The 22,587-nt window shown below is 38.6% G+C and overlaps 2 protein-coding genes across 3 annotated transcripts; one reads left to right on the forward strand and one right to left on the reverse strand.

Annotated features, from left to right (window-relative positions):
- Positions 1 to 2,364: 2,364 nt before the first annotated feature.
- LOC135259677 (glucosamine-6-phosphate isomerase 2-like) lies at positions 2,365 to 7,819 on the forward strand. Its single transcript, XM_064344292.1, has 7 exons — positions 2,365 to 2,491; positions 2,862 to 3,018; positions 3,103 to 3,204; positions 3,534 to 3,716; positions 4,732 to 4,916; positions 5,673 to 5,847; positions 6,248 to 7,819. The coding sequence occupies exons 2-7, from the start codon at positions 2,895 to 2,897 to the stop codon at positions 6,310 to 6,312; spliced, it is 834 nt and encodes a 277-aa protein (XP_064200362.1). The 5' UTR covers positions 2,365 to 2,491; positions 2,862 to 2,894; the 3' UTR covers positions 6,313 to 7,819.
- A 251-nt stretch (positions 7,820 to 8,070) lies between these two features.
- Positions 8,071 to 17,734, reverse strand: guf1 (GTP binding elongation factor GUF1). Of its 2 annotated transcripts, XM_064344290.1 has the most exons (17): positions 17,224 to 17,734; positions 16,883 to 16,994; positions 16,336 to 16,484; positions 15,398 to 15,478; positions 14,957 to 15,034; positions 14,719 to 14,802; positions 14,562 to 14,626; positions 13,756 to 13,959; positions 13,293 to 13,432; positions 12,813 to 12,936; positions 12,190 to 12,322; positions 11,253 to 11,396; positions 10,749 to 10,882; positions 9,566 to 9,667; positions 8,810 to 8,929; positions 8,588 to 8,624; positions 8,071 to 8,376 (listed from the first exon to the last, which is right to left on the reverse strand). In XM_064344290.1, exons 1-17 carry the CDS (start codon positions 17,419 to 17,421, stop codon positions 8,242 to 8,244), a joined length of 2,040 nt encoding a protein of 679 aa, XP_064200360.1. In that variant the 5' UTR covers positions 17,422 to 17,734; the 3' UTR covers positions 8,071 to 8,241. The 2 variants fall into 2 exon arrangements, with proteins under 2 accessions (XP_064200360.1, XP_064200361.1); XM_064344291.1 differs by lacking the exons at positions 8,071 to 8,376; positions 8,588 to 8,624; positions 8,810 to 8,929 and adding an exon at positions 8,974 to 9,282.
- Positions 17,735 to 22,587: the final 4,853 nt, after the last annotated feature.

Raw genomic sequence — 22,587 nt, forward strand, 5'->3', positions numbered from 1 at the left:
TGTATCCAATGTTTTTCTTGGCTGATGCAGCTAAATGTCCATTGGGGAGAATTATTGATTGTGGTACTGGAGCATTTGTGATGATGTAATTGGTAGGGAAAAGAAGAAAAGGAAAGAAAAAAACACAAAATCCCCTAAATTTGGAGCTTTATTTTTTGGACGTGTGAAGTTGTTTGTGAATGCTGTCTGCTTACATGAGGTCAGAAGGTACAGAAGTAAATGGTTTTAAGGGCAGAGAGTCTATGGTTATTTCTGTGGGAAACCCTAAACAGTGCCACAATCTCAGTGCTGTACTTGAATGGGGCATGCTGCCCTGCCAAGGCGTAACATGGAGGGATGGCATTCCTGCCATCCCAACCAATTCGGATAAGGCCACTCTATGACAATACTTTATGTGTCAGCTGTCATCATGGATCCAAGCCACGTTACGGCTTATATCCTGGGTCTTACGTGGCGCGTTGATGACGAAGTCTTCGATTTCTGCAATCGGCTTCATCCCTTATTTTGGCAAAAAGCTAATCGCGATTAGCACAGCTAGCTAACATTAGCTTGTTAGCTAGCTAGTTAGTTATTGTTAGCTTGTTAGCTAGATAATATTAGCATAACTCACTTTGCCAACTTTTGATAGATAGTAATTCTAACTGTGGATCTGGAGAAGAATTCACTAGGTTTCCCTATAACACATTAGCAACAAGCTAGCTTAGCTAACGTTTGCTCATTAGATAGCTAGTTAGTTAGCTATTGTTAGCTTCTTAACTGGATAATATTAGCATAACTCACTTTGCCAACTTTTGATAGTGATTATATTAAGACAACACTTAACAGCTTGAAATGCAGGTCCAATGTATTAAGCATATAAATAACCTCAAAATCGACTCAAAATTCATCAAAATCAGCCCACCGGGAGTTGAAATATAGCCACTTCTGGTTTAAACGGCCATTTTGAATTTTGAAAATGTCAGAAATGGATTCAGCATCCTCAATAACCCCCAAGACCACTTCAATATTGTCCAAATCGGCCAAGCAGTTGCTGAAATATCGTCCATATAGGTGATTATGCTAATTAATGTAATTATGCTAATTGTCCAACATATGCAAGTTAGCATCCGGCAGTTTCTAAATCCTGGGGACCCATACTGTACATTTCTAACGTAAAACTTTGGGGTACTCAACATTTCCGGGTTCACATTGCTGGCAAGTAGACTACAACCTGAATCTCTCCTGAACATCTTACAGGCCTAACTCCATGATTAATGTCAACATTAAATGTCATTTGTGATGACAAATAAAAATGTCCACACAACTTGGAAGTGCTAATTGATTAGTGTGCATGTTCCTAATTATTCAAACTAATCTTTCCATTCCGGAAATGTAAGCTTGTGAGTACAGTGGTGTAGAGAGGATAGGCAATGGACTACTGAACAGTGGAGAAATGTGAAATGGTCTGATCCTCCCACTATATTTTTGACAGACAATGAGGAAGCCTACAGGCCTGAGTGCTTGGTTCCAATAACGAATGGCTCTGGCAATTATATAATGGTGTGGGGCATATTTTCCGGGTATGTGGTTTGAGTGTGTGTTCATCCTCATAGAAGGCAAGGTCAATGCTAATCAAATAGTTCTGAGTGATTGCATTTATCCCATGTTGCAGCATTTCTTTCCTGCTAAGGGGGGTGTTTTGAGGATGGCAATGCCCCTATTTTCAGAGCATATGCAATCACTCAATAGTTTGAAGACCATTACAGGTAGGCATGGGCTGGGCGGCTCTAGAAGGGGTGGTTTCTGGTAGCAAAACTGGCCGTGGCAGTTGTTACTCTCCAGATGACTGTAGCACTTTTCACTGAATACATTTCACTTCTTAATGATTACAGTGTTGTGGAGAGTCTAGAAAAGTTAATTTGTCACTCGTCACTTTTGAGAGAAAAAACTAGGTCAAATACTCGCTGAATTGGCAACACTGCGCCTGAGTAGGCCTAGAGTGCACAGAATGCTCATAGTGCTTAGAGATAAAAGCTAATTGTGTTCTATCAGCAGGCTGAGCGATGTGTAAGTGAAAATAATTGACATATCAAAATGTTAGCGATGGTTTTAGTCTCAAGTATTTTAGCATAATTCGATTGTTATTGTAGGCTATCAATGGTCATACACAATGCCGTTATCTGTCATTATTGTTGCCATACAATGAAGCTAAAGTCGGAAATTAATAAATACATTTGAAAAAAAATCTATATTACCCAAGACGAAAAATATGGGAGTTTATGTGAGATTACGAATTAATCTCACATAAAAACATTTTTTTTAAATTATTTTTTTGTTATTTTTATTACATAAATTAGATTTCATTCTAAGCCATTGGATAGACTGTTGGTTGCAAGATTCGGTTTCACCAATGAATCTGTAACTTTCTGTCACGTGAAATACAGGACAAACAACCGGAAGGCAGTCGTAAGAGAACTCCAGTTTAGGTTTTTCGTGAGGCTGCTTGACTCAAGTAAGAGTATATTTCACACCCTTCGTTTTGCTTTTGACAATCATGTTCAGTTTACCTCGTCTTTTATACAAATTATCAGTGATTACAATACGTAATAACAGTCTCATTGCATGCTGGAGCTACTAGCTAGTCAGCTATCGAATAATTTAACGTTAAATGATTCGAACTAGCCAAGTTAGCCACCTTTGGTAGTTTCACTTGCTTGCTACTGAATTTATACAGGGAATTCCTTCGCTGTTTGCTATCAAACCTTCTCTAACGACAGGCTAAGTTAGTTTGTTAAAGATATTACATTATTTAATTTGTATCAGTTAACTTCGTTCACTAAAGTCGTTCTTGGGAGTGCTTTCATTCAGTATTTTTTCTGCAGTCATTCCGCTTCACAAGCGCGATTCAGATAAAAATGAGGTTGGTTATCCTTGAAGACTACGATCTTGCTAGTGAATGGGCTGCGAAGTATATCCGAAACCGCATAAGCCAGTTCAAGCCCAACGCCGACAGGTACTTCACGTTAGGATTACCTACAGGTAAATACACTTATGGACGGTATCTCTTGCATCTAGACGGGATTTCATGTCGTAATAACAGGAATTTGTTTACCCTCTCCACAGGTAGCACACCACTAGGATGCTATAGAAAGTTAATTGAATACTACAAAAGCGGCGATGTCTCCTTTAAATTCGTCAAAACGTTCAACATGGACGAGTATGTCGGTGAGTCTTGTTCATTACTTTGGACACATCTGGAATGGTAACCAAATCAATAAACAGTGTTACGCCCATTAAGCCATACGCAGTGTTTAATGACGGTGCTAAACTATTAACGAACGAATTTGGGTTTTGGAACCCCAGCTCTGAAGTGGTTACATCCAGAGTATTCCGAACAGTTTTTATTCCCGTTGTTTCAGAGTTGGCTGAATATAAATTCGCTCATGGTAAAACTGTATCTAGTGGAAAGTTTACAATGTGTTATCAGAGTGGATATTATCTTTATTTTTGTGCCATGAAACATCTGAAGTACAAATACACCTCATTCTCCTCAGGTCTACCAAGAGATCACCCAGAGAGCTACCACTCCTACATGTGGAGCAACTTCTTTCAGCACATTGACATTGACCCGGCCAACACTCACATCCTGGATGGCAATGCTGCTAATCTGGAGGCAGAGTGTGAGGCGTTTGAGCAGAAGATCATGGAAGCTGGAGGGATAGAGTTATTTGTTGGAGGCAAGTTGGGAGTCCTCCTCCATGATTACTTATGAGTACCAGCATAGCTTATTTTTTTCTCTATCTTCTTAAGTTTAGCTATTTTACCATTTATATGATAATATTATATTTTATAATATAATATTTATAAATATGTGCTATCATGTGCCGTCACTACCAATGTCATTATTCAATGTTTTTGTTAATGTAACTGAATGGTGAAATGGCAAATTATGGCCTAGTAAGTAATCTTTGTTCAGTACATATGGTTTGTCTGGCATTTTTTTTTTGTAAGTAGCATAAAATGACAACGCAGCCTAGTGGCTATCCCATGGCTTTGGTTTTAATTGGTGGAGCTGTGTGTTCACAGCCTGGAAAGTTTTCTTTCATAGCCATCTAAATATATTTGCTTGTTTTTCCAATACTTACTGTAGTATTCTAAAAATAGTGATTTATAAAGGATGTACAGTGCCATGAAAAATATTTGCCCTCTTCCTAATTTCCTCTATTACTGCATATTTGTCATGCTGAATGGTTTCAGAACTTCAGACAAAATGTAATATTAGCCAAAGGAAACCTGAATAAACACAAAACACATTAAAAACATTATTTCACTAATCTAATGAAAAAAGTTATCAGACACTCATATCACCCATGTGAAAATGTCATTTGTTAGTCAATAAACCAATTAATTAATTTTTATTTAATTAGATTTACCTGAGTGAACACAGCGAAGCTTGACTACAGCCAGCCCAGTTGAATCTAAAACTCATGTTGAACCATTCCAACAGAGTGAAGTAGTCACAGGTTTCTACAAGCACACTATCTCAGGATCAAAGGAAATTCCAGAATAGATGAGAAAAAAGTTGTTGAAATATATCAGTCTGGAAAGGGTTCCAAAACCATTTCTAAGGCTCTGGGACCCCAACAAACCACAAGGAGAGCCATTATGGAGGAAATCAGGAAGAGTGCGAATACTTTTGCACGGCACTATAAATGGGTCCATTCAAATGGCTTTTCGTCTTGTTGCCGGCAGGTATTGGACCTGATGGGCACATCGCCTTCAACGAGCCTGGATCCAGCTTGGTCTCCAGGACGCGAGTGAAGACCCTTGCCAAAGACACCATCCTTGCCAATGCTAGGTTTTTTGGGAATGACCTGTCCAAAGTCCCCACTATGACCTTAACTGTTGGTGTGGGAACAGTAATGGATGCCAGAGAGGTACCCGCACGCACCCCCCTGTCAGCTACCACCACAAATAGAATCTAATTCTGTGGGAAACACTGGTACAGTAATAAATATATACATGCATCATAATGAAATGCATACTATGACGTTTTGAATGTTATAATGTTTATAACACTGTACAATACTATATTGTTAAGAATTCTATAAAAATTGTATTATATATCATACTATCAACGTGAAAATGACGTGTTTATGGCTAGGTACGTATACATGCTACTGCTCAGAAAATGGTTTTGTATTTAGCCAATAAAGAAATAGCCTAATTCAGTTAGTCACATTACAGTGCAGCTATACTGTCAGAACAAGGCTGGTTCATAATGGTGCAGAAAAAAGTAATTAGTTTGTGTATAGATAAATTATTTATATTTTTTATTTACTTTTGGAGGTCTGGTTTGACAGATGTTATAAGCAAACTAACTGAGTTCTGAGACTTCAGTATAAGATAATGGTGTTTGAATTGCCGATGGACTTGATAATTATCTGTTTGATGTTTAACCAGTGCTCCAAATGGCTGAATTTTAGTCATTTCATTTTAGAGAATTTGAAACCGGATGGTTTTTGACCATCATGGTGAACTATACTGAGCGGCTGTTGCAGATCGCAGGCCTTGTCTGAAAGTGTGGCCATCTCAGCTTAGCTTTTACTTGCTTTTAAGCAAAGACCCAGGTTGGCCAGCTATGTCGTGGTCTCTTGTTTAGTAAGAGGAGTAATGCTATATATGCGTTTCAGGTTATGATCTTAATCACTGGTGCGCACAAAGCCTTTGCCCTCTACAAGGCCATCGAGGAGGGTGTAAACCACATGTGGACAGTCTCAGCGTTCCAGCAGCACCCCCAAACCATCTTCGTGTGTGATGAGGATGCCACTCTGGAGCTCCGGGTGAAAACCGTCAAGTACTTCAAAGGTGGGTCATGTGTCCAAGGTTGTCGTCAGGTTATTTAAGTGAGCATGGATCTCAAACTGAAAATACTTGTGTATCTGTACAATCTAAATTCTATTGCTCTAGACTGTTTTTTGGTTTTTCCCTCCATACATACTGAGGACAGTGGTTATATAAATGAATGCAAAATACTAAGAGACAAACTTAATGCACCAATCAAAATATAAAGATGAATAGTGGCCTTAATATGGGGCTTTGATCCATTTTTATTCTGGGTTTTTAGGGGGTTAATAGGCATTTCAAACCTGTGTATTCATCCAAACTTGAATACGTTTTTCCTTCTTTTTTTGATTGGCAATGGATGTGCATTGTAGTGCATTTTTGGTTCTTGTTTAGTCACATAGTGGTGCAATTCTTCTTCAAGGGCTGATGCATGTGCACAACAAACTGGTGGATCCTCTGCACAGCGTTAAGGAGCAGAAGCATTAAAACAGCAGAAGCACAGAGAAACTGGAGCCATGGCAGTCAAAAAACCAGCGGAACCTGGAGTATGAGTTTGCTCAGCGACCTGTGCACTCCAACATTAATTGTACATTGGTTAGAATGACCATACTGGGGAAACAGATTGAGGACAGGACTGTTATTTCCTGCCCCCGTCTATACTGTAAATCTACCCAAATCGGTTTGTTACCCTGTGCTTCACTTTGTGGTTTGCATTTCGCACGTGAAGTATGAATGCAAGTTTTGATTGATTTGATGTCGAACGCTTTATGGCTCCCAAGATTGAACACTAATGATGGAACCGTGCTTCCCCTCCCTCTAATGCTGCTGCTCCATTTGTTTCTGGAAATTGGAATTGAACTACGGTACAAGGAGTACAAGCCTTTCTCTCGCTTTCAGGCAGGAAAATGAAAAATGTCATAAATCATGCCATTTTATGTAGAACTGAACTCTTCATTTTTTTCTTAGTTGACAGGAAACTTCTGATTAACTTAATGGATTAATGCTCCCTTGTTTGAATTAGCTTTTTTTTTTAAAGATCCTTCCCATGCGTAATTTCAGTGTTTAGGTGTATTGTCTGTTAAAATGTCATTTTCCATTTTTCTGCGTAGATCATAGGGGATTATCAAATATTGACTTTATTCACTGTTTCCAAGCTCTCAGGACTCGGTTGTATCACATTAGAGGGAAAAATTCCAAGGTAAGCCAAGTAGAGGCCAGGAAGACTGAAGCAGCCTGTTTGATAAAGCTGGCATTCTTACAAACCTCTTTATGATGAACTTTTCAAGTGCTGTACAATGGTGCGTTTACTGGGCATGGGATAGTGTTTACTTTATGCAAATATTTTACATGTAGTTCCACTATGTCAGGTTATATTCATTTAAGGTTACTTAAGGCTGTTAAAATTGTGAACCCTTGACCTATTTTTTCTATGAAACTGGAGATTGTAGTCACTTTTCAGTCATGTCGAGAAAGTGAACATATATTTGAAAATAACACTAGCAAATTACATAAATCAAGGCGATTGACACGCTATTTACCACATGATGGATGTATGGTTTTAGTTACTGTACATAACTACCGTAAAAAAAAAAAAATGAAGTTTAACACACTCCACATTTTGTACTGTAGCAGCAAGGGCCAATCAAACTGTAGCACATTTTGTTCTCGTATATTAACCACTCCGCTGGTTCACTTGAACCTTGTAACTGAGTACACTGTGTCCACACAGAAATGTGGCACAGGAAATCTCAATCGCTCCCACAACAGTGTGGTAATAGATGGACACTGTTGTAAATGTCTGGAAGTTGTCGCACTGTAAAATCCTACCAAAGGGAGAGAACTGCTGCTTGTGGGGAACAGATACAAATCACAAATGTATCCTTCCGCTCCTGTGCCCGAGAACACACCCTTTTGCATTCTCACAATTTATACTCATAAGGGCTCAATGGGTCTGTACTGTGGTGACTAATAAATCAATTTGTTTAAAAAAATACTTTAAATTGTACTTCTTTCAAGTGAGCCTATGGTATTTATCAGTTCACAGCACACAATCGGTAAATTCCTTTTTCCTTCTTCAGTAGTATCACTGTAAAAAAAAATAAAAAACATTGTTCTTAGTAGAATGCACACACAAAAGCATTACGGCAGCTAGTGTTCCTGCAAATAATGGTTTGAAAATACAACCGGTTGCTTTCTCTGAACACCTTTGTGAAAAATTGTAATAATTCCCATTATGGGCCACAATATGTAGTAAATTTTATTTACAAGAATACAATCAAAAGTGTATGTAGATTATTAGAACTAGACTTGGTCTAAATATCAATATTCTCTTCATCATTTCAGCACGAGCAACTGGTGAATTATTTCCCACTCCAGAATTGCACAGGGCAAGACCTGTCATTGCGATGCCCCTTGCTATTTTTCCTTGTGTTTTAAAACGTTGATGAAGGTATCCTTGGGGACTTCCACGTTTCCGATTCGCCGCATCTTCTTCTTGCCCTCTGCTTGTCGCTTCAGTAGTTTCATTTTACGAGTTATGTCCCCTCCGTACTGAAAAACACAACAACCATCGTCACCAAGACCTGCCATTTTGAGTATTGTATGTTCAAACGCTTAGCTATTGAAATCAGGTCTGAAATGTGAGATTCCGACCACTAGGATTACCAGTGTACTTGCTCAAATGCCTTGTGGGTACATTAAAATATGTATGTTTTGAAAGATACGGAAGTGCAAAAAGAAGGAAGATTTTATTAATACTTACACATTTTGCCAGTACATTTTTTCTGTAAGCTTTGATCCTAAAAAACAACAAAAAAGAAGAAATGTATAGCATACAGTTGCTTTATGTGACAACCCAGCTATTTAATCCAGGAGAATATAAAAGTATGGGTCCTGTATTTTAAGAAATAAATGTCACATTTTTTGCAGCCGAAACATAATTTCACGCATTCTTTATGAGTGTGAAGTTCTCATCTAGTCTTACGTTTCTCTTGCGATGACTTTGCTGCCTATAGCTGCCTGAACAGCAATCTCAAACAGCTGCCTTGGTATGGAGTCCTTTAGCCGCTCACACAGTGCTTTGCCCATAACGTAGGCCTTCTCCCTGGGACAAACAAAACACCCCATGGAGTTAAGGCATTCACACCCCAAGCCTCTGTACATTCAGTACCCAGAACCCAGGCCTCTATACAATCAGAATCCTGAAATAACCAGACCTGGATAAATAATCAGTATCATAATATCATTGTTGAATTATGATAAGGACAGAAACACAGTCAAACTACCAACGTTGGGGTCAATACCCATAATTCAGTTCAAATGAAATTCCATTCCCTTATAAATTCAATTCCAGTTTAGAGTAATTAAAAAAAAACAAACTCCATTCCTAATCTGGTTTATTTAATTACTTCATTCATTTCAAAATCACCGCAATCACTTCCCTCTTCATATGGCAGTCTGTGAAATAAATGAATTCAGAATAATTATATATATATATATATATATATATATATATATATATATATATAGAGCCACATATACCTATGCATGAATTAAAAATTTAGCAACCAGCACACAAGCATTACTGAATCCCTTCCAATGATGTCAAACTACAGTGGGATTTCAAATATTAACAGTAATTCGATTAAAAAAAAAAAATCAATTTTAGAATTTATGGTAGATTTGGACAGAAGAGACAAATAAATTAAAATAGGCTGACAGGGTAAAACCTATGACTCACTTATGCACGATTGCACTGAGCTCCTCCACTGGGTTGCCGTTCAACAAGATGTCCATCTTCACCAGCTCGGCTGGATGGTAGCCCGCGTCTTCATAGTCAAAGCTATAGGTAGAGTGGCATCGTCATCATCGCCATCACTCTCTCACTATGTCCATTGTAAGGATGCAGCCGTGTGACACTTTCCCTTCAGCTTTGAATATAATTATCCACATCATCCTTGTAATCGTCACCTTTAATGTCATTGGAAACTACTCTGCATCATTTAATTTTAAAAGAAACATTTAAAAACATTGAATACCATCAGAAAATGTAAATAAATGTTTGAATATATGAGGAATTATGATATAAAATAAGTACACAAAAACAGCCATATTGCATGCAAAAAATGAACTTTTAATATGAAAATTAGCTGTTGTGATTGTTGTGTAAAGATGACAGTCTGACACTAAAATGTAACCTGTTGCCTCAACAGATAGAAACTACACAAGGTGCCACCGAAAAGCAGAAAAATGCTGTTCGTTTTTTTGTACCCTATCCTCACATTTGATTTTTGGCGGCCTGCCCCATTATCTTTAAAAAAAAAAACAAACAGAAAGCTAACATATAACTCAGATCTTGACCTATCCGTGCATTCAAAAGTGTTCTTTGCAATATTTTTCATAAAAGTAGACACCCTAATAAATTTTAATAATTCAACAACCTTCAACAACCTTAACCCCCTTTATTTTGGTTTAAGGTAAAAATGCATTCATCACATTTTTTACAATGAGATTTTAAATCAATGTGGTTGCACAACATACCGTTTGACAGTGTTAAAATCCACGGTTCTATCTCTATAAATGATCAAACTGTTATAGTGGCAACAGTTCCTTATTTTGCAATGTGTGGACACAAAACAGGCTTGGAGGTCCTCACCTTCTGTGTGTTTTGGAAAATCACATATGATACAAATGTGATTAAAATAAAATTCCCTTTAATATAAGCTTAGAATCTGCACTGTAACCACATATGAAATGTAAATTATACAGTACAGAGACAAGTCAAGAAGAAAAAAATGTTTGGGCTTTGTCCCAAACATTATGGAGCTTGCTGTAATGGCCAGTTGTTTTGAAATACTCTATGACACATGGTCTGTATCAGCTACATTTATTGTTTACTTATAAGGCAGACAAAGCTCACTTGCCTGGCGTATCCTGAGGACAGTGACTTGAGGTGGTCGTAGAAGTCGACCACAATTTCATTCAGGGGGAAGAGGTATTTCATCATCACTCTGTGGTCATCAATGTAGACCATGTTCTTCTGCACTGCCCTGCGGTTCTGCAAAAACAGATGATACGCAAACATCTTCAATTCACCCGCTTAACCTCTCATAAACAGGTATCTTTGGTCACTCTTTGAAAGAGAGACCAATTACAGCAAGTGCACACTAACTAGACTTTGTTACAGGGCTGCCTAAAACCAGCTAAACAAGGGGCTGCGGCTACTTTGGTTGATACCCTCATTTCTGTATTTTGCAATGTAACAGTAAAATAAGGAACAACTGCTTCTTTGTGAAAGCCATCCCATTTCATTAGGAATTCTACCGTTACATAGGCGTAATGGTGGACGCCTCCAACCGACTGTTCCCCTATGTTTGTGTCCTTCATAGAGCACCTATTGATGCCCTGTAATCCACAGGACTACGTACCAGGCACAGGGCCATGATCTTCCCGATGTGGTCGTCAGGGGCGATAATGGTGCCCATGACCATTGGCTCCAGGTAGTTAGCCACCTGAGACTTGTCTGGAAAATGGGCGGGGTTAATGATCGTGATCTCTTTCTCCCCATGCTCCTACAGGACAGGGAACATATTCAGTATGCTCATTAAAATACCTTGTAGTAACTAGGGTTGTAAAATCATTATTTCTGGCAAGGACAAGCACAACAGTGGTACATCTAAATAGACATCTGAACAAAACACATTTGGGAACCACGGTTTTTGTAAAAATGAGTGCCATCATTTCTACCCTTCAATGTTATAAGCAGATGTATGGAATTATTTTATATTTTAAAACACACCATTGTGATTACATTTGCTAAATCTATATTACAGTTTACTGTATTTTTGCGGTATGTTGTATATTCCAGTTCTGGCAAGGAGAAGTAAAAGTGTGTGAAGCATGTAGATGTGTTTGAGTGCTCTGTATCAGCACAATTAATCCAAAGGTGTGTGTGTGTTTGTTTGCTTTTCTTTTTGTGTGAGTGTGTGTGTATGTGCGTGTCCAGTTCAATTCCATCAACTCAATTATTTTTCCAAATTTTGAGTAAATTCTACAAACGCAATTAACATTTTAATATTCTCCCCGTTCCTTAAATTCAATTCCCATAATTAAATTACCTTAAATTCCTCAAAGCCTGAGGTATGTCAATTCAACTGAACACCAGTTTAAAAATTGTATGCAGATTCTTGGAATTTCCCCTCTGTGATATTTTTGAAGTAATTGACCCACAAATTTCATGTTAATTTATAAATGACCGCAACACTGACAGGTAGGGGGTGGATGTGCATGTTTTGGTTTTGGATCAGTAGTATATGCAGGTGTTTGCGGAGTGCTGTATCCGAGTACGGCAGCCACAGGCTTTACCTTGATGAGTTTGGCAGAGGAAAGGACGGCCTTGTAGGGCACGGTCGGCGCCGTGACGATGACCGAGGCGTTGTACTCCTGCTCCAAGCGCTGATTGAACACCTCCATGTGAAGGAGACCCAGGAAGCCCAACCTGGAGGGAGAGAGCAAGACACAAAGGGAGATTTTAACTGCTACTGTAGGGTACTTTAACACTCTGAGTGTGGAGTGAATGGGAGAAACCTATTGAGATGCAAGGACTTCACTGTGCAGTGACTGCGTTGGTTGAGTGTGCTTCATACATGATTGGTGCAGGCGGACTGTCACCACATGATGGACTAGAGGATTCACCCACTTACGACAAGACAGGTGCGACTCAACTGTAACCCACCTTTCCTTTGGCAATGATTAGTCCATTAAAAACCATCTATAAATGATGACTGCATAATTAACTTTAAAAGTCGGAGAACTGCCCTATTACTACTTTACCGCATCATTACCGTGAAAAACAATCCTGCTTAAATATTTGCCTATGTTGTTCCAAAGATTCATCATTTGATTATCTGACTTAATTAACTGACAGATGTTCAACTGACTGAAAATTAGAGGGCAGGTCAGGATGATTGACACCAGAGAAGTCCCACCTCCAGCCAGCCCCCAAGGCAGGGCTACTGTCCCTCTGCACTGTCACACTGGAGTCATTCAGGGTCAGCTTCTCCACTGCGCTGCGGAGGGTGCTGTAGTCCGACTGGTCCATTGGGAACATCCCTGCCAACAGTGAGACCACGCTATTACAGACCTGCTAAACTGTCTTAAGACAGGTGGCCTAAAAGCAGCACTGTGCTGAAACTGGAACATTCTCTGCATCCCTCTCAGTCTTGTACAAGACTTTGGATAGAAATGTACACCAGAACACAGCTAAATGTCTCCTTAATAATTTCTTACAAGCAGTATGTGACTGTTTGAGATTATCAGGAATATTTGACCATTGTTTAAAAATAATCCAAATTAATGCACAGTCGTACTATCGGCTCTCTCTTCAAAGAGCCGAACCAGGCGGTTTTGTGCTGATCATTTGCACAGTTTTAAGCCCTCTTTCCTCCAGCTAAGATCTCAGTCCATACCGGCGAACACCATGGCCTTGGCAGGTTTAAACCCCGGCAGCGCCTCCACAGGGTGTTTGTGGTGGAAGAGCGTGTCCCCGATTTGCGCCTCCTTCACGTCCTTCATCCCTGCGATCACGTAGCCCACCTGTCCCGCGTACCTAGGAAGTCAAGGCATCAGGTGCATGCTGAGGAATTCATCCTCATCCTCTATCATAAATGTGGTACAGTCGGTGTGGAACTATGAGAGCAAACACCAGGTTCCATCTTTAAGTCCTAAATGATGTACTGCCATTCCAGCTACAGTGAGCACTAATGTCAAGCACGCCAGCCAAATAAGAAACGTTTTTATGTAGCACTTCATAGTCATTAATTCATTTACCTAGGAATGAATGATTTTTATAATTCCTTTGTATAATTCTTACTGGTAAATGCATACCATCGAGATATGGTAAAGGAAAAAAAAGGGGGGGGGGGGACTCACAATCTGTCTGTGGGGTGTTCCTCTGGCCGCAAAATGCCCAGCTCGTTCACCTCGTAGGTCTTGCCCTGGTGAGCCGACACGATACGGTCCCCCTTACGAACCTGCCCCCCAAGGAGCGCGATGTTGGCCACCACTCCTCGGTAGTGATCGAAGTTGGAGTCAAACACCAGTGCTTTGAATGGGTCATCTTTGCTGGCAACGGGCCTTTTGGGAGTGAATGGGACAATTTCTGTGATGAAGAAATGCCTGGGGATGGCACGGTGGTGCAGTGGGTAGCACTGTTGCCTCAGAGCAAGAAGGTTGTGGGTTCGAATATCGGCTTGGGGCCTTTCTGTGTGGAGTTTGCATGTTCTCCCCGTGTCCACGTGTGTTTCCTCTGGGCACTCCGGTTTCCTCCCACAATCCAAAGACATGCAGGTAGGCTAACTGGAGACTCTAAATTGCCCATAGGTATGAGTGTGTGAGTGAATTGTGTGTGCGCCCTGTGATAGATTGGTGGTCTGTCCAGGGTGTATAAATGCCTGGTCTAGTGATGTTATTTTTTATGTTCCAATATATAAAATTATATTTGCTTGCAAACATATTAGTGGAACGTGACTCCTGAGAGTGAATAATCTTTCAGAACCAAAAATATGCTTAAATAAAAGGCAAATAAAACAGAGCCTCGCCATTTTGTTTGAAATCAAGCCTTACAGCATCTCCTCAGAAAAAGTTAATCATTTTATTTTTATTTATCCCGGACTACCAGAAAACTGAATGGAGAGCATGTGAAGAAGGGGAGGAAATACAATTCAAAAGAGACTCACGGAGGGATTCTTCTGACAACTTCCTCAAGGACTCGATCGACGTTTGTGCCAAATTTGGCAGATATCTGACGAGTGAGAAAATTGAGCTCTTTTAATCAAAATCAAATTCAGAAAGCAGTGGTTATGGACAGTTAGGTTAAAGAAGTCTTTCAGTTACCCTTATGCAATCTTCTCTTGGGATATCAAACACCTTTTCTATCTGTTTTTCAACCCGTTCTGGGTCAGCATTTTTCAGATCAATCTGAAATAAAGCAAAGACAAAAAACCAAAGCATAAAAAATGCATCCCCAGTGACGTCAGCCAAATCTACTTCAGAAAATCAACTAAACTATATGTCACTACATTATGTAATGAGCTTGATACTTCACACCCAGGATGACCGAATCCATTTTTACCTTGTTAATCACTGGTATGATAGTCAGCTGAGCTTCAAATGCCAAGTAGAAGTTAGCCACAGTCTGTGCTTGAATCCCCTTTTAAAAAAGCCACACAATTTAATCACAAGAACGTGGACTCTTTGAGGTAAAGCATACACAGCAGTTTTATGTGTACACTAACCATATTCTGACTTCGATTACCTGTCGGAATTGTATCTAAGAAGTACCATCTTGTGTTGAAGAAAAAAACTAACCTGCACGAATAATTAATAATTATAAAGGTATTACAATACTGGAAAAGTACAACAATATAAATTAATGTATTGGCATAACTGGTGACTGAAAGACTGCAGCCAAATGCATCTTCAGATGTCATATGTGATTAAAAAGCAGATATTTTTTCTTTTTGTTCATACTGAAGTTATTTACCCATAATTATATACTGAAAATAACTTTAACCTGGTTTGCATCAACAATGAGAAGAACTCCTTGGCACGCTGAAATGGATCTGGACACCTCGTAACTGAAGTCGACGTGCCCCTGCAAAAACGAAAGCACAAGCTCTGAAAGAAGAAAGCGAAAACTAAACAAGCCTAAAAAACGAGTCTTCCCAAACAAGTCTCAACACACTGTAAGGCAAAAATGTGAACTCTACACATTTTCAAATCAGAGTTTACATATTCTACAACATAAACACACAGCTTATATCCATAACGTAATATTCATTTGTTTAGCAGACAACCTTATCCTGGGCAACCTGGCTCACATTTGAACTGCAGAAAATAAGGTGGAGAACAGTGCCATAGTTGTACAGCTACAACTGCATGCAGCTAATAATTCCCCAAACCCCAAACTTTGTAATTACACATTCATATTTTCCCTAAACATCCATCCAGACTTCCCTCTCTGCATTTTTGACTTTCTTTCAAGACATTCCTTTCTGACTGACACGTGGCTTTAAAATGATATGGCTGGCAATTGTGAGGCACCTCACAATAATATATTCATCCCCATATGGGGAGTTGGGGTTGTGCATTTTTGAAGAATGTTTCCTCATCGTTTACTCAATGTTTCTTCATTATAGTTGTTTATTGTGAACAGTAAAAGTAACTTTTTAGAAACAATATCCTGCCAGCCTAATACAAAAACCTAAAATTTCAATAACCTCCAACACAATTCATAAACAAAGGAAAGACTACAAATACTTAGTTTAAGTGCACATGAAACATTTACACTTAAAGCAGCACTGCAATGTTATGATATACTGCTGCATTGATAATTTCAGTATAGCCCTAAAATAGACCTGGTAAGAGATAATACAGAAATCTGCAACTTTCTGGTTAAAGGTGATATCCCTTAGACCTTGACTCCATGCTGCCACCTACTGGTTAGCTTACAGGTGTGTCGATGAGGTTGAGTAGGTATGTGTTGCCTTCCTGAGTGTAGAGAAGGGAGGCTGTCTGGGCCTTCACTGTGATCCCCCTCTCTCTCTCCACCTGCAGTTTGTCCAGGACCTGCTTGTTCCGTTCAGTCTTGGCTATGGCTCCTGCAGAACAAGAGGGTCAATCGTTATAAGTGTCAAAAAAGTAAAACCGGTGAAAACTGATATTCTACAAGGTTGGTTTTCTTTTTGTCTGTTTTTAAGAACTGACTGTGTGTGAACAGAAATGTGGTTAGCATCAGGATTCATTATAATTGCACATTTGCACTGCATTTAGATCCAAACAGTATCAAACATTTAAGCAAATGTTACTTATTTAAAATTTTTATTCATGCTCAGTATTCTTTGTAAATGTCAGCAACCATACAGAACACGCCAATGCGATAGTACTGAAATAAGTAAAAGCTGCTTAAATACATTTTGGTTAGATTACATCCGGACTGAAGAAATCACAGGTCCCTGTACGATATTAAGTGGTGGTATGATGAGAGCTCACAAAGTACCAGTTATTTCCAGAAGTCTATCTGCTAATGTGCTCTTCCCATGGTCAATGTGAGCAATGATGCTAAAATTCCTGATCTTCTCCACAGGAAACTTGGATGTATCAATATTCTCCTGGAGATGATATAAACATAATTTATGTGAAAAACATCAGGACCTTTGCAAAACAATATTTACCCACCCATTCATAACTCCTGTCCCGTGATTTGTGTTGTTACTGTATACAAGATTATTTACAATACGAATACCCCCTATACAACCACTTGAAATACACCAGGCATAACGACAGCCAAAGGTGAAATATTTACAACAGATACAAGTATTGAACTTCAGTGTTAGTTACCTTATTGCTTTTAGAGCTACACTGTCGGGAGCTGTACGTATACATGGCAGGCGCACTTCTCATCCATCTATGTCTGATCACAGTGCAGGCCGTGGTGTATCTTCGTTTATTTCGTATTATCTTGCATGTCCTCAAATCAAAAAGACGTCTTGCGAAAGGGAGCATATAGTCCTGAGCACATATTAGGGACAGAGACATATTGGATACACCAGAAAGATTCTCAGGGTAAACTTTCACGTCTGTTCAAGTAGCTAACCAGTTCGCTGTCATCGATAGTAAACTAGAGAGCTGCGAGGTGCTCCTTTTGCTAACTGATGTAGAGACAGTGCAGGCACAAATCACTTAAACAGATGTACGCCATGTAAAAGGACTTTTAGCTTCATCTAGCAAGTAAACGCACAGATCAGGCATTCAGAAACGAAACGAATTCATTATATTTCAAATAGTTCCCTAACATTTGGAAATGTGCAACATGACAGCTGAAGGAGGCGGCCATATTGAGGTTAAAGTTTAAGCGGCGGTGGAAATAAAAACATTCGTATTTTACGTCAGTTCAAAAAGTGATAGCATTACAAACCATGATTTTTTTACTTAATTCATTTTTTAAAATAATAATTATAATAATAATAATCTATTTTTTATTAAAGTCACTCGACGGCTTTCCGCTATGAAGAACACTGGGAAATGTAGTTGATTATCAATCTAGTTGTTTTAAGGGTGCCGACCCCAAACCAGCCTATCGCGCAAACGAGTGTGGTAGCTGAAATAATTTGCCATTACGATCAGTTACTGCGCGGGTTTAAAAAAAAAAAAAAAAAAAAAAAATTATTTATTTATTTATTTATTTATTTATTTATTTATTTATTTATTTATTTATTTATTTATTTATTATTATTATTTTTATCGTTTCATGCAGAATTGTGACTACCGCACAAATACTCTATTTATCTTTGAAGAATGTAAAATTGATAGTGTGTCAGTCATTTTCTTGATATGGTTTGGACGTGCTCATACCCATATACGGCCAGGTCGTTACTCTGGTCCTGATTGACCATAATGCTTGTTGGAGCATTTGTTTCCTGATGCAACAGCTCAAGCCGGTGCAAAGACAAACAGCAGTGATGCAATGTTTACTAATCATAATGTACAATTCAATGCACAAATACTTGTTCGACTCATACTTCTACACCATGTTTATGTCTGAGCTGGGGTGGCAATGCTTGTTTTGGTAAATTGTGTTGTAGCGCAGATTCTGCTGAACTCCTCTCTGACCTCATACAGCTCATCAGCAGTGCCGAAACACCCTCATGGTGTTTATTGGTTTAATAAACAATGCACAAGCAATGTAATGATAATATCCTACAGCAGAGGGAGACATTTTCCAAAAGATTGGAAAACCTCTCTAATCTCCATCGGTGATGCCTTCCATTTGCCTGATTAAAACCTGTTTAATGAATACAGTTATGCAAGAGGAGGTAACCTTACATTTACTTAGTCCTGGGTTGTTCCTGCAGTCTCCTCCATGGCCGACACTACAACACAGCAAAACAGGCAGCAATTGAGTGGCACACAATTTATTTGAGATGCAGTATGGAAACTCAGAGCCTGGTGACAACGGGAAACCTACACCTAGTGTCACAACTTAGTGTTTATCAGTATTTTCAGCAGTGTGTACAGTTTATAGGTGGCCTTCTCACTCCTGAGTATCCTGGGTGATTGGAGTGTGTGGGGTGTGAATGCAAAAATGAAGCCAAGGTAGCACGTCCTGTCTGTGACTCAGCAATCTGATAGCCTGCAGAGAGAAGGAGCTTTTCATTCAATTAAATGTTTTTCATTCCTCGCACAGAATTGAGTGGTCTACTCTTATTCTTGTGTCCCATATTTTCCTCAATGAATTAAACCACATCAGCAATAGAATTCTCCTTACCTCAGTTTGCTGCATTTTACAGTTCTGCAGTTTTGGACAGATTTACATGTAAGCATTGCTTATTGTTGTTTCCTGAAATAAATATATGAGTCCAATTCATATAACTAACTATACTTCTCTGCTTGCATGACTTGACTATTGGTATCAGTCACTCCTGATCTGCTGCTGATGTGTAACTTGGACACATTCAAATTGAACACATCCAGAACCTCCTTAGACACAAATAATACAAAAACTAGAGCTGTCTTTTCTCTGAATTACTGATTTATCTGGTCCGAGTATATTTCTGTTCTCATTCATTCCTGAATGAAACACAAAAAGAAGGCCATATTCTTTTGGACACAAAGATGCACAAAGCATTAGACTTTATCCTAATACAACAAAACTCCTCTTTAAAGAATTCTGTGCACACCCAAGAGTACATTACAGCTTCACTGACATGAAATGACACATTTTCTGAAGTCCTTCACTGTACATAGAATATCAAATTGCCATTTCCCAGCTGTTAAAAAGCCTGTTGTAGTTTCAGGATTATTTCTGAAGAGAATGTGATCATTCAAACTTATTGTTTCACATCAAAGTGTCAAATAACAAACGCATATGTATCTCAAAAATGTTGAACTGAATGTGCATGTTTAAATAAAAAAGTAAATTGATTATTTTCAATGGACTGTTGAAGGCATACTATGCAGGATTTTTTTAGCCTCGCTGTGGTCCTGTGTTCACAATCACCATCTCTAACCCTGCCCACTCACCCAGAGTACCCCACCTAATGTAGTTAGCTGGATAGCTAGAAGCAACGTTAGTACTGCGACATGAGCGACTGCGAGCGTCTTTAAGAAGGCAGATTCAATTATAGCTGAATTAATTCCATTATGTTAAATGCATAACTTAAGTCCTTATTGTTGTTGTATTATTGTTGTTGTAAGCTTCATACTGTAGGTAATGTTACTTGCAAGTCCATCACTTTTCAACCCTGTGGCGAACTTCGCCTGACACCACCGAGGAAAAGCAATTCCAAGGTTAACTCTAGTTCTTCAACAAGCCATCCTGTATCATCGTTGCTTCTTCTGAAATCAGATCCCAAACCACAGGCACTGTAGCCACAACCCAACACAGAAAACAGTGGCACATTTTAGAATAACAAATAGCCTACAGGTAAAGGTGCACAAATTTGGCAAATGTAAAGTTGGCATTGGCGTAAAGTGATAGATTTCCAGTGCATCGTAGATATTCCTAAGCATGGTTAATTCGTAATATTTTCAAGGTAAAAATGCTGCATAGTATGCCTTTAACAATTTCTTGCCGGTAAAATTTTTGCAATAATAGTCAAATAAGATATAGCACAGCACTGTCTATAAGCACATAAATAATACACATCATTACTATTTTTTTTTAGCAAATTGTACCTTTGCTACATGCTCTCATGGGGTACAATTAATTGACATATTTTAATTATGTGATCAAACAGCATGACCTTAGAATTGCTAATGTTCAGTTCTCCCTTCCTAGCAGCAAATTTACCAATTATACAATCAAAGCTTGAGTGGATAAAATTGTGCCCACTGGCGAAGGCTGTCGAATCAGGAAAATTCTGTTTTCTTCAGGTAGTACCTAACACATTTCACTTTGGAGAGGATTGTTTTTTAATCAAGCACAAGTTTCTTACTTGACCCCTGCTAATGGCTAATTCACATGTGGAGTGATCAATGCTTGGCTGGCTTACCACAGCCAAAGTAAAGCACAGATAAAACTAAAGCATGTGTATGGCCGCATCACAAAAATATGAGTTTGTGAAGTTGCATGCCAGAATCCATGGGTGCCAGTTCAGAAAATGGATGGTAAAAATAGTCATTACAGCTGGTGTTTAGGATATCTTCCTATTTATCCTTTAAACAATTTACAGGTTTGCACAGTATTTTCTTGTTTCTGAACTAAACATATTGATAAATTACAAAGTTGTATAACTATGCCCAAGTCCACATACCCCATCCACTTATTTATTTTCCCCTCTCGCATCATTATGAATCCTGTGTTGACATCTTTTGTGTTCTGATTCCATGTTACACCTGCAAACCACTGTTGATTGATTCAATTCCTGCAGCCTGGAGTCAGGGCTGCTTTGTTATTGTTCTGAACTGATTGCAACAGATTAAACAGATGCCATTTAAAGGGGTGGTGAGGTCTTACAGGTTGTGTGGTTTATTTAATTCTGAGCATCTGGCAGGCAGTAGTTGGTATCCCAGTGCGTGTACACTTTTTGCAACCACAAATCTCCAGACACAGGATAGTTGTAAATTATTGAATGCATACTCAGTTTCAAGACACATCAAATTGGGAGGTATTGGGGTTTGACCTGCAGACAGAGGAGCAAGGTGATACCCAATGCTAATATAGGTCAAGAAGAATTTGAATGTCTTTACTTTAGGTGGTTCATTGTGTTGTCGGTGTGTTAGCAGAGCCAGTGCGCAATAATTTATATAAAGTGTGACTCACAACAGTAAGGTACAGTATATCAACCAGGAAAAGTTTCATGTCATTTGTTATGGATTTTTTTGGAGAACAAATAAAATATGTAAAACATTGTCTTCCCCATCTGTTGATTCAGCCTAGAGCACAGATATGCTGTCAGTTGTTTTTATAATAATTTCTATTTTATGCAAATCAGTGGAACTTATTTCTCTCAAAGCAGTTAATATAATAGAATGTGCCCACTATTTATTAGATGTGTGTTCAAAAATGCACATAATTTGGTATTATCTGAGTTAAAATGCACATAATTTGGGATTATCCACTTTTTTCCAGTGGAATATTTTCATTTAAAGACGCGTCTTTTAAATCTTGAATGACATCCAGCTACAGCTCGAGGCTGCCTTTTCCTCTGCTCACATATAATTCCCCTCGGTGTTGGACTCAAAATATTTTTCTTTGTTGAATTGGATGAGTGTGGCTTTCTGGCAAAGGTGGTGGTCATACAATTGCACTTCTAGGCTGAAAAGTTCAGGAAAAGGGAATGATGCTAGGAGCATCCTGTTGAAGTCTCAGCGTGCGCCTGTTTATGAATAAAAATAAATTAACCAATCATATTAAATTTGTAAGAAGAAAATGTCACACTGACAAATCAGTCAATGATGCTGTAAAAAAATCTAATTTGAGCAATATACAATTATTTTGTCATGGTTACCCGAGCATTCAGGTCAAATAATGAAATTTCAACCATTGCCATGTTATTGTAGTAGTGGTTTGTTTTGTTGATGGATGAAGAAACAAAAACAACAACCAGTTTTTCTAAAAACCAAATGAAAGCTGATATGGAGCGACATAGAGGTTGATGCAAAAGGAATCTTCTTACTTTTCCAGTTCTCATAAATGTTGCATTTTAAACTGATATCCGGTATAAATAAATAAATAAATAAATAAATAAATTGCTTTCTGAA

The sequence above is a fragment of the Anguilla rostrata genome, chromosome 7, assembly GCF_018555375.3.
Source record: "Anguilla rostrata isolate EN2019 chromosome 7, ASM1855537v3, whole genome shotgun sequence".
Classification (NCBI taxonomy): Eukaryota; Metazoa; Chordata; class Actinopteri; order Anguilliformes; family Anguillidae; genus Anguilla; species Anguilla rostrata.